This window comes from Embiotoca jacksoni, unplaced genomic scaffold (assembly GCF_022577435.1).
Source record: "Embiotoca jacksoni isolate LCO1_2020_lvr unplaced genomic scaffold, fEmbJac1.0.p SCAF_98, whole genome shotgun sequence".
Lineage (NCBI taxonomy): Eukaryota > Metazoa > Chordata > Actinopteri > Embiotocidae > Embiotoca > Embiotoca jacksoni.
Window position 1 is genome coordinate 701,150 of NW_027185456.1, and position 16,429 is coordinate 717,578.

Below are 16,429 nucleotides of genomic sequence, written 5' to 3' on the forward strand. Positions count from 1 at the left end.
AGTATAAAACCTGTAAGGACGGCAGCGTGCTCGGAGTCACGGTGACGAGGATCGCTCTGCTCACACACTGCCAGGCTCTCACACAGTCCTGCAGCTACACAGAGGGTAGGACACACACACACACACACACACACACACACACACACACACACACACACACACACACACACACACACACACTCACTCACTGCTGAGTCTGAAGGTCATGACTGAGTAATTGAACCCGTGTCCCTCCTCCTGCTGCAGCGGAGACCATAGTGAACGTGTTGGACTTCAAGAAGGACGTCGGCCTGTGGCACGGCATCCTCACGGTAAGACCCGCCTGCCGGAGGTCAGAGGTCACAGATCATGATCCTAACTTCCTGTTCAGCTGACATTAGGGGAAAAGAGACACCGAAGGACGGATCGACAAATCAATTTCTCTTTTCTTATTGAATTGAAAGTGAAGTCTGGTGTTTTACAGTTGAGGATTTTTTTTATTTTTTTTTGGGAGGGGGGGGGGGGCATGCAGGAAATGTAGAACATGTGCGGAGTTTACACGCGTGTGTTTAAACGTCGTCTTCTCCCCGTGCAGAGCGTGATGAACATGATGCACGTGATCAGCGTGCCCTACTCGTTGATGAAGGTCAACCCTCTGTCGTGGATCCAGAAAGTCTGCCAGTACAAAGGTCGGCCTCTCCGCTCTCCACCTGTCAATCATCTCCATTCACCTGTCCGTCAAAGAGATTAAATGCTAATGTTCCGTCTCTCTTTGTGTGTGTGTGTGTGTGTGTGTGTGTGTGTGTGTGTGTGTGTGTGTGTGTGTGTGTGTGTGTGTGTGTGTGCTGCAGCCAAGGTGGCGTGTGTGAAGTCCAGAGACATGCACTGGGCTCTGGTGGCCCACAAAGACCAGAAGGACATCAACCTGAGCTCGCTGCGCATGCTGCTGGTGGCCGACGGATCGAACCCCTGTAAGCTCACGCAGCCGCCGACCGACGGGAGTTTATCTCAGATAGAGAAATGTCAGGGACGTGGAGGAACTCTCCGGGGACGTCGGGAAACTGGGTCACTTTTACAGGAATAGAGCAGGAACGTAGGTTTCGGTGCGATAGACGGTTTCCTCGTGTTGGTTTTCTAACAAACTCTTGAGAAAACTGCATCATAATTTGGTGGTGATGTCACTCGTGGTGCCTTCAAGTGTCCCGTGACTGGAGAGAAGTCGGGCTGCAGATAAAAAAAAAAAATCTGTTTTTTATCTGTTTAACTCTTCTTTTTTTTTCTTTTTCTTTTTTTTCTTTTTTTTTTATAAAGAGTTTAAAAATAAAGTAATTTCAGGAAGTTGCGTCAACATGAAAAAGTGCTTTCAACCAATCGGCTCCAATATTATTAATGTTGAAGTCTTTCTCTTGAACGCAGCATCAACTAGATTTTTAAATTGTCCCTGCTTCAATTTTTGAAAATGTCGACCTTGAGTCGGTAACAGCTCCACAAACTGTACGGCAGAATAAACGACCCTGTACACGACGGATAAAAAACAGATAAAAGAATACGTCTCCTCATGAATATAAAGTGACCGCAGCAGACTCTGGCTTCAGTTTCATCTCGCTTCAACACCGCCGCCGTTGTTAGAAAGACATTTAGAAAACCTCCCTCTCTGGTCTCTGATTGGTCCTTCAGAGCGGCCGAGCGAATGTTAATGAGATCAGGTGTTTCCAGACTGTAACCACGTCAAAGACCGAAGCTGCGAGCGACAGGTGGGCGGAGCCAAGTTAGCATCAACCAGGTCCATATTTAAAAAAGAACTGCAGCAACTTCCACCCAAAAAAAAGAATCACATCCAAGAGTATTTTTTTTTTTTTTTTAAATAACAGATGCAGAGTGGAAAGAGTTCAGGCTGATGTTACAACCTCAAACGACAAAACATTAAAAAAAAGCCGGTTGCCGACGGTGACGGATTACCTGCACTAATGAAATGGAAAAGAATTGAGTTCAGCAGCTGCCCTCAAAAGAAGGAAAATCCGCCATTAAAAGGACACCATGATCCAATTATTTGGGCTAAAAACACTCGGAAACCATCAGTACAAAACAGAGTGTGTGTTTTAATGTCACTCGGGGATCCTGGAGGACTGATTCAACGCTTGTTGGATGTTTGAACTTCTTGTTTTCTGCCTGTCAGGGTCCATCTCCTCCTGCGACGCCTTCCTCAACGTCTTTCAGACCAAAGGGCTGAGGGCCGACGTCATCTGTCCCTGCGCCAGCTCCCCCGAGGCCCTGACGGTGGCCATCAGGAGGTACACACAACACACACACACACACACACACACACACACACACACACACACACACAGACAAAACACACAAACATCTCAGCCCTGCTTTACATACACAGATTATGCAAACAGGCACACATGAGTACAAATACGCAGACAGTCCCTCACACACACACACACACACACACAATAACACACAGACACAATAACACACACACACACACACCTATGCAAACACATCCACACAGAGTACACACTGTAAATCACACTGAACACAGACGAGTCCTGTTTATTTCCCTGTTCGGCTCACAGACCGTCATCAGAGGAGGAGCTGATTTTATTTTAACTAATAATAACACATCAGTATGTTTCAATATAAAAATAAATAGTTGCACATTAAAGGACACGAAAACGTAAACATAAGCTGCACCAGCGTCCAGGTACTGTATTTAATACGTTCTTACAATGTGCAGATACACACAGAAGCATGCTGATGTGTGTGTGTGTGTGTGTGTGTGTGTGTGTGTGTGTGTGTGTGTGTGTGTGTGTGTGTGTGTGTGTGTGTGTGTGTGTGTGTGTGTCCAGGCCGGTGGAGGACAGCAGCCAGCCTCCAGGTCGAGGCGTCCTGTCCATGCAGGGTCTGACTTACGGGGTCGTCCGGGTCGACACGGAGGAGCGTCTGTCGGTGCTCACCGTGCAGGACGTCGGCACCGTCGCACCCGGAGGTACGTCTGTCCACGCACACGCGTGTGCGTGTGTGTGTGTGCATGTGCGTGTGTGTGGACCAAATAGTGAATACACACCAACCCCGTGGGGACATGTGTTACCGTGGGGACCGAAATTGAAGTCCCAGGGATTAATGCTCTGCTGTCTGAGGGCTGAATCTCAGAATTAGGTTAAAGGTCAGCAGTCAGTTGTGATGGTGAAGGTCAGACCCCATGTTTAGTCGTCAGACCGGAGAGGTGTCACTCGAGCTTGGATGGGCGGGGCCATCATGCACCAGTGCTTGAAGCCAAAACATGCAGGTCAATCCAAAAAAGTTCTGGAGGCTTGAACTTGACCTTTGACCTGGGTACTTTTTCCCTCTCCGGGCACCTCGGCAGAAGGTGAAGTTGTGCCATAAAACTTCTACTTACGTCGACCAATAGAGCGACAGAGATGCGTCGCACGTAGCGCCTCCGCAGCCGTGATTGACAGCTTCTTGCCCCGCCTCCCTCGGCGACATGGGAAGTCACCGCGTGCGCCGATTGCTTCGCTGTCGTCCTTTTAGTGTTTTGTCAGTCTCTCCCGAAGAAAGACGCAGCAGGAATTTATTGCGCTTTGATTTAATCTGACACAGTTGCCATGGTGACGGACCAACATATCGTGCAGTCTGATGTGGTGCAGTGTAAGAATGAGACTCTCTGCTCCTCCCAGGAGTTAAACTGTCAGCCTGCAGGCGGAAAAAAAAAGAAGAGTTTTCGTGTCTTCTGCTTTACGTCATTAAAACCTTCGAAGAGCCTGAAAGAAAAACTGAAAAACTAAGAAGACAGGAAAGTTTTCATCCGTTCTCATCAGCCCAGTTTCCCCTCTGAGGGTTTAATAAGCTAATACAGAACATAAATACACACAATACATCATCTGTTGAGGTCTCGATGAAGAATCTGTGGAGACCAGTGACATCAGCTGTTTGCTTGGTTTTCCAGGATGATGGATTAAACCTGTTTTAATCACAAAAAACTCTCCTCACTGATTATTTTCATTATGATTTAGTCTACCTGTGTAGTTTTGATTAATTACTACATCTGTGAAGCAGTTTGTCCACAAGATGTTCAGATTATTTTTCATAAAAAGGCGAAGAAAAATAGAAAATAGGCGAATTTGAGAGACTGGAAACAAAAACATAACTTTAAATCGGTAATGTCAGATTCAGTTGAACACTGAATATTCAGGAAAAGCTGTGAGCCAAAAACACCACTTCAGATATTTTTAAAGGAGCTATTTTTCTACTTATTAATGAATGAATCACAGTTTCACCACGACACTGAACACTTAGAGATACATTTTCTTTTTGCCTATTTACTACAAAAAAACTGCTCTTACATCCTTGTTTTTACATTTTATTTTTATTTATTAAGGCCAAACAGAGATTTACAAAATATAAAATGGATCTTTTTCTCCATTATAAATATTGTTTTCCTCTATAAGTGCTCTGAGGACTGAGAAATGTCTGTAAATAGACTCCACACATGTAGTGAAGTGAAGGTTGCTTCTGTCTAATCCATAAAGAAGGCATTAATCTGCAGGAGGCAGCGTGTAAACCCTGCTGATCAAACACTCGCTGACACAGCTCATCAAACATCACAAACTCTGGAGATTCACTTTAACGCTTCCTGTCGCCGGGAGCGCGCTCGCGCGCACCCCCTGGTGGTCACCACGGGAACTACACCGGCTGCACCTCAAAGGAAGCTGAATCAAAGTTAATTGAGCCGCCTTCGGGAGTCTGAGGTTTTTAACTCTGCAAAATCAGATTATATTTAGATTTTTTTTTTTTTTATATGAATGGATCATCTGGTGCTTTTCTCAGGCAGATCATGTGACTTCATTCAAGTGAATATCACTTGACCTTTTTCCTGATGAGCATCTTCACGGCTGCAGAAGATTTATTTTTAATCAGCGTGTCGGGACGAGAACTCATTTCTCTCATTTCAGGCATCAAACTGCTCTGTGCTCGCCAAGATTTAAAAAATCTTAGATCTGGAGAAATATGAGAGGAATTATGTTGTTTTAAAAGTTGGGTACAAGTTTCTGTCTTTAAATTCATGTATTATTATGTTCGTGATGAGCCAACTTGTTTCATGTCTGAAGCCATTTCCACCTAAATTACTGATTTATTCTTCAGCTTTTATGTGTTCAGATAAAAATAAGAATTATTTACTAATATTCAGTGTTTTTCCTTGTTGTCAATCTGGTCTCAAGACATTTAATATTGAAAAACATAATTTTCTACTGATTTCAAACCTTTAAATATTTCTCAGTTTATTTCTTTCTTCAGTGGAACCAGCTGATTTTAAGACTTCACTCATATGAAGTCATTATCACCTCATATTCAGTGTTTTTTGCATCCAGAAGCCTAAAAACGAGACTTAAAACTTGAGAAACTAACTGAAGATGTCTTGCTGAGTCGTGAAAACGGATCCAGATGCAGCATTTTCTTCAGTCATTCTGTGTCATTGGACAATTAAAAACATCTCTGCACAGTTTTATTAGAATATTCTGGCAGCAATCAGCTGCTTTCAGATGTTCTGCTTCTAACCCAGTTAGAGTAGACGGTAACCTGATTCTGGTTGGACTGAAGCAGACGACACATTCGGGTCAGGACCAGCTACTTTAAGACTGGTGGTTTCTATAAACAGGAGGATAATCCTGCTGTGGAGACGGTGTGTAACGTGTCTCTCGTCCTGCCAGGCCTGGTGTGTGTGGTGAAGCCCGAAGGCGTCCCTCAGCTCTGCCAGACGGACGAGATCGGCGAGTTCTGCGTCTGCTCCATCGCCACCGGGACGTCCTACTACGGCCTGACGGGCATGACCAAGAACACGTTTGAGGTGAGGCGGCCCGCCGGCGACGTCATCACTTATAATAGACACACTGCAGTCAGTGATGAAGATCCCCCACACAGATGTTAGAGTAAAGAAGGGCTGAATTCAGTGAGCCATTCATTTAACAGCAATTTTTCTTGGTCAATTCATCCTTTTTTCTTTTCTTTTTATAATATCGATTTATCTCCCGGCTGTTTTCTGGATCAATTGTTTAATTTCTTGGTCTGTAAAGTTCCCAAAGTCTGAGCTGACTCAGAGAAAATTCTATTTAACTGTCATAGTAAAAAAAAAAAATTAAAAAAAAAAAAAAAAAACGATGAAAACTGGAAGAAAAAAAATTCACATTTTAAAAGCGCAGAGGGAATTTTAGTAGAAAAGGAAATTAGTCTCACATTGTTGATTATTATTGTTCGTCAGCCGATTGATTTTTATTCAAAACAGTCGTTTGTTTTTTCACCTCTGCATCAGTCAGAGCTTCGACAACTGAAGGTGTCAAAAACAAACCAACCTTTGAGCTCAGCTTCTTTATTCATTTCCTGGTTGTAGTGAGAAGGTGGAAGGATACTTTTGTATATTTTTGTAATAATAAATATTTAGTAATAATTGATTTTTCTGATATAATAATTATAAGATCTCCGCTTTCTTCTGCAGCAGAATCGTCTTCAGACTTTGTGTTTTTCTGCTTTCATTCAATGTTTTTATTAAACTCATGTTTTATTGCTTGAAAATCAGAATAAAAATGTGAGAGACGGTCTGTGGGGACGTTGGAGAAACATTTACAACCCTTTTATGACCCTTTATTTTCTGGGTTTTATGATGATATTGATGATATGAATCTGACAGTTAACGGAGACGTTTGAAGTAATCTTAAATAAACAGCGAGGCCCCCCCCACCCCCGCGGCGCCGTCAGCCATCACGTTCTCTTCTTAAAGACACTGTCAGCATGAAAGGCCACCGTGACGTCTGGTTGCCGTGGCGACCGTGCTGCTGAACGTCCGTTTTGTTTTGTTTTTTTTACAGGTTTACCCGGTGAGCTCCAGCGGCGGGCTGGTCAGCGAGTACGCCTTCGTGCGGACCGGCCTGCTGGGCTTCATCGGCCCCGGCGGCCTCGTCTTCATCACCGGCAAGATGGACGGGCTCATTATGGTGAGCGGGCGGAGGCACAACGCCGACGACATCGTCGCCACGGCGCTGGCGGTGGAGCCGATGAAGTTCGTCTACAGGGGCAGGTGAGCGGGAGGTGGGCGGGGTTTGATGATGATGATGATGATGATGTCACAGGAGTCACACAGAGAGTCAAATGGATATTTTGTAAAAGCAACCAGATGTCCAACAGGCTGATTAATGAGGAACGCCGCCGCTCAGAATAAATCTAATAAAGTGGAGCAGCGCTGGATGAATCAGGAAACAGAAACCGTGAAGTTTAATCGTGTCCACGGCCACCGAGGAGGAAATCCATCTTCTACCTGACAGACTCCCAACCACCGTTTATATTTAAAGAATCTGCAGCTGCACGAACTGTGGAAACATAAAATCCTGCTTGGATAAAAAGGAGACGGAGAGTTTAGAGACGAGCAGCGACGTCCTCGTTGCGTCGTGTTTCCTTCCGTCTGTTTGCTGACGCGGAGCTTTGAAAACATCACAGCGTTTGTATTCGTCTGTTTTTACCTCAACGTGACAAAAAGACGCCGTCGGCACGAAATCCACTGAAATCAGCCTCCCAGACGACCTTCAGAGGTCCGCTCAGATCCCGTTGATCTGATGAACCGAAGGAACGACAGTTTAAAGGTGTTTGAAGCTGTTGTTGTTGATGTGAAGACTTTTTGTTCCGAAGCACCTTTTAAACCTGAAATCTTTTGTGTGCGTCGGGTGTTTTAAATGATTCGTGATATTTTACCGCAGCGGGAACTCTCAGACCGAAACTATTATCGTTACGGCGACACACACATCACAAAAGTAAACAAACAAACAAAACGATTGGATACAAATAATGTAAAAATAATGAAAATGTAGGTGAAAGTGTTAAAAATCAACAAATAAAATTCAGCAAAATAGAATAATCGATAATTAAAACTTGAAAACAGGAAATTCTTTCAAATTGAAAGCCAGATTAAAGAGATGTGTCTTTAGTTTCCTTTTATAAACACACAGATGGAGAGTTTAGCGTCTGATGTCCAGAGGCAGCGAGTCACACGGCTTCAATGAGAAGAGGAGGAAGATCACAACAACATGTGAGGAAGAGTTGAAAGAGAAGCGGAGGAAGATCTGTCAGGAACATAACATGAACCCAGATCAGTGATGGAGGGCGGAGCGAGGTGGTTTAAAGATTTATGGACAAATGAAAACCAACAAGCAGCGGAGAAATATCTCTCTTTCTTTCTTTTTGTTTTGGTAAACCAGTAAAATCAACTTTAATTTAAATATTGATCCGATCAGAGTGATTTCTCTCCTTCAGTAGTTCCAGAGACGATCCTCCATCAGCGGTGAGGACGGCGACGTCTGTCTGACCCGTCCGTCTGTCTGTGTCTGACCCGTCCGTCTGTCTGTCTGTGTCTGACCCGTCCGTCTGTCCCTCGTCTCTGCAGGATAGCCGTGTTCTCTGTGACGGTGCTGAGAGACGAGAGGATCGTGGTGGTGGCCGAGCAGAGACCGGACTCCACCGAGGAGGACAGCTTCCAGTGGATGAGCCGTGTGCTGCAGGTACTCTTCCTCTTCCTCTTCCTCTTCCTCCTCGTCCTCGTCCTCTTCCACCTCCTCCTCCTCCTCCTCCTCCTCAGACGTGATGAAGGCTGCAGCCTCAGCGTGTCGTCTTACATCTCACTTTGAACTCAGTGTGTTCAGCATCTGTTCAACAGTGTCGGATGATAAAATGCAAACTCTGTCTTTACTCTGGGGGTTTCCATAGCAACAGTCCATCATGTAGTGGCATATTTTTTTATTATTCCTGCAGCCACAAAGCTAGAAACGGTGAGACGTGACTGTCTGTCCTCTGACTGTTCTCTGACTCTCTTCTGTCTGTCCTCTGTCTGTCCTCTGCCTGTTCTCTGACTCTCTTCTGTCTGTCCTCTGCCTGTTCTCTGTCTGTCCTCTGTCTGTTCCCTGACTCTCTTCTGTCTGTCCTCTGCCTGTCCTCTGTCCCCGTCCTCTGTCCTGTCTCAGGCCATAGACAGCATCCACGGTGTGGGCGTGTTCTGCCTGGCTCTGGTCCCGGCCAACACCCTCCCCAAGACTCCTCTGGGGGGGATCCACCTGTCGGAGATCAAGCAGCTGTACCTGGAGGGGGGGCTGCACCCCTGCAACGTCCTCATGTGTCCCCACACCTGCGTCACCAACCTGCCCAAACCGCGGCAGAAACAACCAGGTGGGAGGAGCTCCTCATGGCGGGGGGCGTGGTCAGGAGGGGGCGGGGTTACTCTGGAGCTCATCTGTGTGTGTGTGTGTGTGTGTGTGTGTGTGTGTGTGTGTGTGTGTGTGTGCGTTGCAGAGATCGGACCTGCCTCTGTGATGGTGGGAAATCTGGTGTCAGGGAAGAGGATCGCTCAGGCCAGCGGCCGAGACCTGGGACAGACGGACGACAACGACCAGGTGAGACACACACACAAACACACACACACACACACACACACACACACACACACACACACACACACACACACACACACACACACACACACACACACACGCAATAAAATAGAATTAAGTGAAAGTCAGGACTGATTACCGACCTACAGCACACAGTTCCTACTTTATGAAGCGCTTCTATTAATGCTGTTAAACCCTCCAAAGAGGCCGTTTTAACTGAAGAGCTCTCAGATGTCAGTGAAGTGAACTCAGAGGAAGCTTCGAGTGCTGGCAAGTTGCGTCTCTCCTGCGTTTGAGCTTTCGCAGCCTGTGATATTGATTAAAGCTCCTCAGAGCGCCGGACACACTCTGCAGCAGAAACACATCCTGCAGCAACCGGTGAGCAAGAACACCGACGTGGAAAACCGGAGGCTTATTTATACTCACTCACTCCGCGGGCTGATATCAGAAACACTGGAGGTGTATTTCTGCTCTGCAGGTTTCTATTGATGTCTCACTGATTGAAGTTGGAGGTGAAATGCATCATTTAATCTCCCCTGTAACGCCGTGTGATGATTCCCTGCTGCTGTTCACTGTGAATTTAAACTGAAAGCTGTTTCACAAGAACTGAACTTTCCTTGATCACAGCTTTTTTTATACAAATATATGCAGCCCAGAGGGCTTCACAGAGTAAGAAAACTTGAAGTCAGTGATTTAAAAACTAGTCAGAGAAGCTTAAAATCAACTTTAAAACAACACTTTAAAACAGGTGTTACATTAACTCTTCAACTTTAAAATGAAACTATTAAGAGGACTCACATCTCAAACACAGTCAAAGTGTGTTAAAGAAAGTCTGAGGTAAAAAGAAATCCCTCTCAGGTGTTAAAATCCAACGCACCCTGTGTTTTCTGCTTCGTGTCGCAGTTCCTGTTCCTGTCGGAGGTTCTGCAGTGGAGAGCTCAGACCACACCGGACCACGTCCTCTACACCCTGCTCAGCTCCCGGGTAACAACACACACACACACACACACACACACACACACACACACACACACACACACACACACACACACACACACACACAGCTCTGACCTCTGACCCCGTCGAACACCTATACAACACAGAACCAGTCTGAACGCAGCCGCAGCGAGTTCCTGGTTTTATTATCTGCTGCTGGCAGATTTTCACCAACGCAAAGTGAATATGAGCTTTAATAACAAATAAATGAGGATTTTTAAAGCAAAACATTAAAGCAAAAATATTTTTTTTCATCATAAAACCATTTAAACTCAAACAAGCTGGATAGTTTTTATAAAAACGGTACAACACATCGTTAAAATTGAGATTTCAGAAGGTAAAGTTTGCACTCACTAAAATGAGGAACATGACGGCTGCAGTGTTAAAAGAAACTCTCCCTCCCTCCCTCCCTCCCCCCCCTCCTCTCCTCCAGGGGGCGGTGTCCAGCTCTCTCACCTGCCTGCAGCTCCATAAGAGGGCGGAGCGAGTGGCGGCGCTGCTGATGGAGCGAGGAGGTCTGCAGGAAGGAGACCACGTGGCTCTGGTCTACCCGCCAGGTCAGAGGCGGAGTCACAGTTATTCACACAGCGACGGCACGGCAGGCAGCGCTCACACCTCTCTCTCTCTGTGTGTGTGTGTGTGTGTGTGTGTGTGTGTGTGTGTGTGTGTGTGTGTGTGTGTGTGTGTCCTGCAGGTATTGACCTGATCGCAGCCTTCTACGGCTCCCTGTACGCCGGCTGCGTTCCCATCACGGTGCGACCGCCTCATCCTCAGAACATCTCCACCACGCTGCCCACCGTCAAGATGATCGTCGAGGTCCGACTCCTTCAAACCGTTATATTTATAGTTTGGGTTCAGGTCCTCTGCAAAGAGGAGGAGGAGGAGGCAGCTTAATCTTCATCCTTCTCTCTGTGTGTGTGTGTGTGTGTGTGTGTGTGTGTGTGTGTGTCTCTGCAGGTGAGCCACTCGGCCTGCGTGATGACCACCGCCGTCATCTGTAAGCTGCTGCGCTCCAAAGAGGCCGTAGCCACCGTGGACATCAGGAACTGGCCGCCGGTCCTGGACACTGGTACACACACACACACACACACACACACACACACACACACACACAGTTATGGGGATTCGTCTTAACCTCAAAATAAAGATTCTTCAGAAGAGGAGCAAATTAAAGAGAACAAAAATGTAACCTGCCTTTATTTTTATTTTTTTACTTAAAATCTTATTTCTTCGGGTTTTTTTTAAATAAGTCTTCCTATGTTTATGACTAGATCTATTTTAACATCACACTGCAGTGGGTTTTACTGCAGCGAGCGATGAGACTCTAAAATAACATGCCAGAAAGATATTCTTGACGATGTTATAAAATACTGACAAATACTTTATTATTATCAGCTGTGTGGTTAGACTGAAACTAAAGCTGTCGCTGGGACGGGTTCATTGGTCGATGGTGAGAGAAACACGATACCGCCGGAGTCGAGCTTTAAATGACCCGTTTTTATGGTAGGAAGTAGAATACGAGTCATGTGACCGCCCGTCTGCTCCAACAGAATATTTCAGTCCTCCTTCGAGCTGCTCAGCGGGTTCAACTACAGTTCAGGGTTCTCCGTCCTCTGGAGTGTAATGAAATAAATGTGTGTGTGTGTGTGTGTGTGTGTGTGTGTGTGTGTGTGTGTGTGTGTGTGTGTGTGTGTGTGTGTGTGCGCGTGCGCTGCAGATGACCTGCCAAAGAAGAAGCCTCCAGCTCTCTATAAGCCCACCAACCCGGACGGCCTGGCCTATCTGGACTTCAGCGTGTCGACGACTGGCATGCTGGCTGGAGTTCAGGTCAGCTCACACCCCACCCCCCCACCCCCCACCCCCACCCCCCCCCCCACCCCCCCCCCCCCCCCACACACACACACACACACACACACAAAAGAAAAACCTCCTCCTATATTATTCATGACTTTACTCCAGAGGGAGAATCAGCCATCAGAGCTGCAGCACCACGAATCACCAGGAAGGAAGCGGAGTTAAAGTCCGTCTGCTTCTCTGTGGAAGAAAACTGAATTCAAAGTGTGCATTTAAAAATTAACCGTCCGTCTCTCTACCTTGTTCGTCTCTCTCTCTCTCTCTGTGTCGTTGCGTCTCTCTTCCTCTTCCTCATCTCTCCAGATGTCCCACAATGCAGTGGGGGCGTTCTGCCGGTCGGTGAAGCTGCAGTGTGAGCTGTACCCGTCCAGAGAGGTGGCCATCTGCCTGGACCCGTACTGCGGCCTCGGCTTCGTCCTCTGGTGTCTCTGCAGGTCGGTGCAGCTCTCATTAAAATAAAAACATCTCCGTTAAACTGCAGGGATTTAAATAATCTCGTTCACCAGAGCTGTGAGTGTACGTGGTGTGATATAAATATAAACAGGATAATTATCATCACTGACTGTTGGACGTACATTGAAGGACTTCTGGTGCTCGTTAAAGAGTGAAAATCATCACTGACACGGGTGCTGCAGTTTTCTAAAGAAACCATTAACCTCTTATATAATAACACGTTCAAATCATAGGAGGTTTTATGTTCTTTATAACATTTACAGACAAGAAACTTTTTTTTTTTATCACAGAAGGTTTGGTTTGACTCACTGCGACGCCTGTCAGGATGTTCGTACCTCCTCCAACGAGGTCTGCGGGTGTCACGTCGGTTCGTAAAGCTCTCCGTCTTTAAACCTTAAATCTTTCTCTGCTCGCAAATCCTCAACTTCTGCTGCTTAAAACGTCTTCTGACTAAAACACGCTGCAAATCAGCTGCAGAAGGAGAGACTCTCACCTGAGTGTCATCAGCTGTGTTCAAACAAAATGGATCTGAAGAGCTGACGGGTCACACGAAGGATACATGTTCGTTTTCCTGTTTAAATCCATCTTGATTTGGTTTGTTAGCTCGTACCGTGTGTGTGTGTGTGTGTGTGTGTGTGTGTGTGTGTGTGTGTGTGCGGTCCACAGTGTGTATTCGGGCCACCAGTCCATCCTGATCCCCCCGGTGGAGCTGGAGTCCAACCCGGCTCTGTGGCTGCTGGCCGTCAGCCAGCTGAAGGTCCGAGACACCTTCTGCTCCTACAGCGTCATGGAGCTGTGCACCAAAGGACTCGGCCTGCAGACCGAGGCGCTGAAGGTCAGAGCGCACCGACACCACCGACACGCTCACGTTCAAACACCAAGAAGCATGCTGAAGAATTCACCCGCAGAACATCTTCATAAAGAAACTCACCAATTCCTCTTTTCTAAAACTGTTTTCTTTTTTTCTCTGCAATTCATTTTTACAAATCCAGCTTCAAAAACAGAAACACACGTTATGTCAATGAGACAAAGGGAAATCGAAAAGTTGTAAAATCGTCTGCACGTTTTCAATCAGTTTTGACCAAAACAATCCTAAAAGCCCTCCGTGACGTCCTGGAGGGATCAGAGTCACAGCTCCAACCAAGAACCATTAAATCTCATTTTCCTGATCGTTGAGCTTCTTCTGATAAAACTCCAGGACTCAGTTTCTTTAAAACTCCAACATAAAAAACAAAACCTCTTTTTAGCTTTCGACAGTTTCTGATAAAAAAACCAGCTGACTCAGTCGTTTTCCTCCCGCTGTCTCTGTTTTGGCCACGTCATCACCGACAGTAAATCTCAGCGTAGCCGTCCTCAGCTTCAGGACCGATGACCAAAACCCGCTCCGGTTTCCCGTGACGAGCCGTCAGACCTGCGTCGGTGCAGGTGGACTGAACTCTTGAGTTCATGAGACCGACTGTCTCCGGCGTCCTCCGGCTCGCCGCTAATAAACTCCGTCTCCATCTGCTCGGCCCGAGGCCACGTCTGAGAGCTGCAGTCACACGCAGACGCCTGTGATTGGTCACTGATGGAGTTAATTTTAGTCATTATCTGTCTTTTTAAGTCGCCATGGAGACTGACGGCCGAACGCAGAGCGAGAAGAAGAAGAAAAGAAGAAAAGTCTGAGCCAACGCAGCTGCAGAGGAGTCGAACTTCTTTTAACCTTTAACGGGATTTATGACCGATTTTATTTACAGACGCATTTTGTTGGATGCGAGATGTTAAGTGAGAAGAGATTTAGGAAGTATTTTCATTCCTGGAAACTAAATTGAACAAACACATTCAGAGAACTCGTAAATAAAACTCAGACTGCTCGGAATGAAATAATGTGGCTGGATTTTGTCTGATCAGCACAACGTGACTGTTTTTACTTCATTGGAGGTCATTAAATTGGACTTTTTAACTCGGTGAGAGTCCGAGGATTTGACTTCTGTCCGTGTCCTCCGTCCAGGCTCGGGGTCTGGACCTGTCCCGGGTCCGGGCCTGCGTGGTGGTGGCGGAGGAGAGACCCCGCATGTCGCTCACACACTCCTTCTCCAAGCTCTTCAAAGACCTCGGCCTCCACCCGCGCTCCGTCAGCACGGCCTTCGGCTGCAGGGTCAACCTGGCCATCTGCCTGCAGGTGAGAACCAAACACCTCAGAACCGGAACTAGAAACAACCGGAACTAGAACCGAAACCGGAGCTCTGCAGCGATTTGTTCTGCATCTTAAAACTGCACAAACACTTAAACTCTGACTTTAATGTGGCTGCAGGGCACTTCAGGACCGGACCCGACCACCGTGTACGTGGACATGAGAGCGCTGCGCCACGACAGGTACGAGTCCGTCCGTCCGTCCGTCCGTCCGTCCGTCCGTCCGTCCTGTCAGATGACATCATCCTCCCGGTCCTCTCTGTATGAAACTCATGTGAACACATGTGTGTTTCAGGGTTCGCTTGGTGGAGAGAGGATCTCCTCACAGCCTGCCGTTAATGGAGTCTGGGAAGGTGAGTGACATCACGGTTTCTACACAACAGGAAGTGATAAATAATCTGTATTAAAACAAATAAATCAAAGAGACTCATTAACAGCTAACTGATTAAACGCACAGAAGGTTCTTGGATTCTTTTTCTCCCTCAAAAAGGTCCATCTGAGGTGATTCGTGACTTGATGTAAAAACCTGAAGGTGAAAACAACAACAAACAGCAGTAATTAAGTTTATTTTAAACAGATTATTTTGAGAACACACAACAACAACAAAAATGACTTCCGTGAGTCTGTGAAAGGTTTTTTTTGCCTCGAGAGGAACACGTGGAGAATAAAAGAGAAAGTGAAGGTTTTGTTCCAGGACAGTTTCGTCCTCTCTTTCTGTCCTCGGGAGAAATCAGAGTCGCATTAAATCCAGAAGAAAAGTCTTTCAAAATTTAGATACTTTTTTTTAAGGACTTTTCAGAGAAATGTTGAACCAGACTGATAAACACTGATTTACAGCCCACTCTGGGAAAATCTAATCTCCTCACATCTGTAGCTGCTGGGGAAGTTTAATTTCAAGCAAACACTTTTTGAAATCCTGCTCCACCTCTCCGAGCTGTTGGAGGTCTTTATAAGCCCCGCCCACTTCAGGGTAATTGGTTTTGAATGACACTTGATGCGACAGGAAGTGAATCGCAGTGTTTTTTTACGCCCTGCAGTCCGACGTCAACTTCGACCTCCGGAGGTCAGAAACAAAAACGCATCCCGTCTCCTCGAGTGTCGTTTTTCTTTCCTTCGTACTTTCGTCCCCGTTTGTTTTCTCCAGATAAGAAGATATTTACCTCTTCATCCAGAAATAAGAGGGACAATAAATTTAAAAAAAACGGCCCATCAGATGGCGCGCAGATGGCGAAGGAAGAAAAATATGATGAGCTGCAGTGAAGGACGCGCCCACGTTCAGCCGGCAGTCTGGAGGTTATTTTTAGAGCATATTTTAAAAAAACAAAACAAACGTTGTGGCGCCCGGCCGGTTTAACATGAACACGGTTATCTGTTTGTCCACTTCGCTGCACTGATGCTGAACTGAAGCTCGGAAAGACAACTGGAAATCATCTGCTCTGATAACAACGAAGCTCTGGGATCACTCAGACAATATTAAACATTTTATAATCACATATATTTTGATTTATAACCATTTTTCAACAGTAATAAAAGGAAAACTTAAT

At 46.1% G+C, this 16,429-nt stretch overlaps 1 protein-coding gene across 1 annotated transcript in view; it reads left to right on the top strand.

Annotated features, from left to right (window-relative positions):
* The window catches only part of LOC138193890 (disco-interacting protein 2 homolog C-like), a 41,574-nt gene that overhangs the window by 19,477 nt on the left and 5,668 nt on the right, over positions 1–16,429 (top strand). The window contains 21 exon segments of the mRNA XM_069142185.1: positions 3–105; positions 247–311; positions 575–668; positions 831–950; positions 2,156–2,270; positions 2,835–2,974; positions 5,697–5,833; positions 6,849–7,057; positions 8,414–8,528; positions 8,988–9,189; positions 9,313–9,413; positions 10,314–10,394; positions 10,840–10,963; positions 11,101–11,222; positions 11,364–11,475; positions 12,124–12,233; positions 12,564–12,694; positions 13,380–13,548; positions 14,704–14,874; positions 15,007–15,068; positions 15,181–15,238. Of these exon segments, the coding sequence (XP_068998286.1) occupies positions 3–105; positions 247–311; positions 575–668; positions 831–950; positions 2,156–2,270; positions 2,835–2,974; positions 5,697–5,833; positions 6,849–7,057; positions 8,414–8,528; positions 8,988–9,189; positions 9,313–9,413; positions 10,314–10,394; positions 10,840–10,963; positions 11,101–11,222; positions 11,364–11,475; positions 12,124–12,233; positions 12,564–12,694; positions 13,380–13,548; positions 14,704–14,874; positions 15,007–15,068; positions 15,181–15,238 (2,541 nt within the window).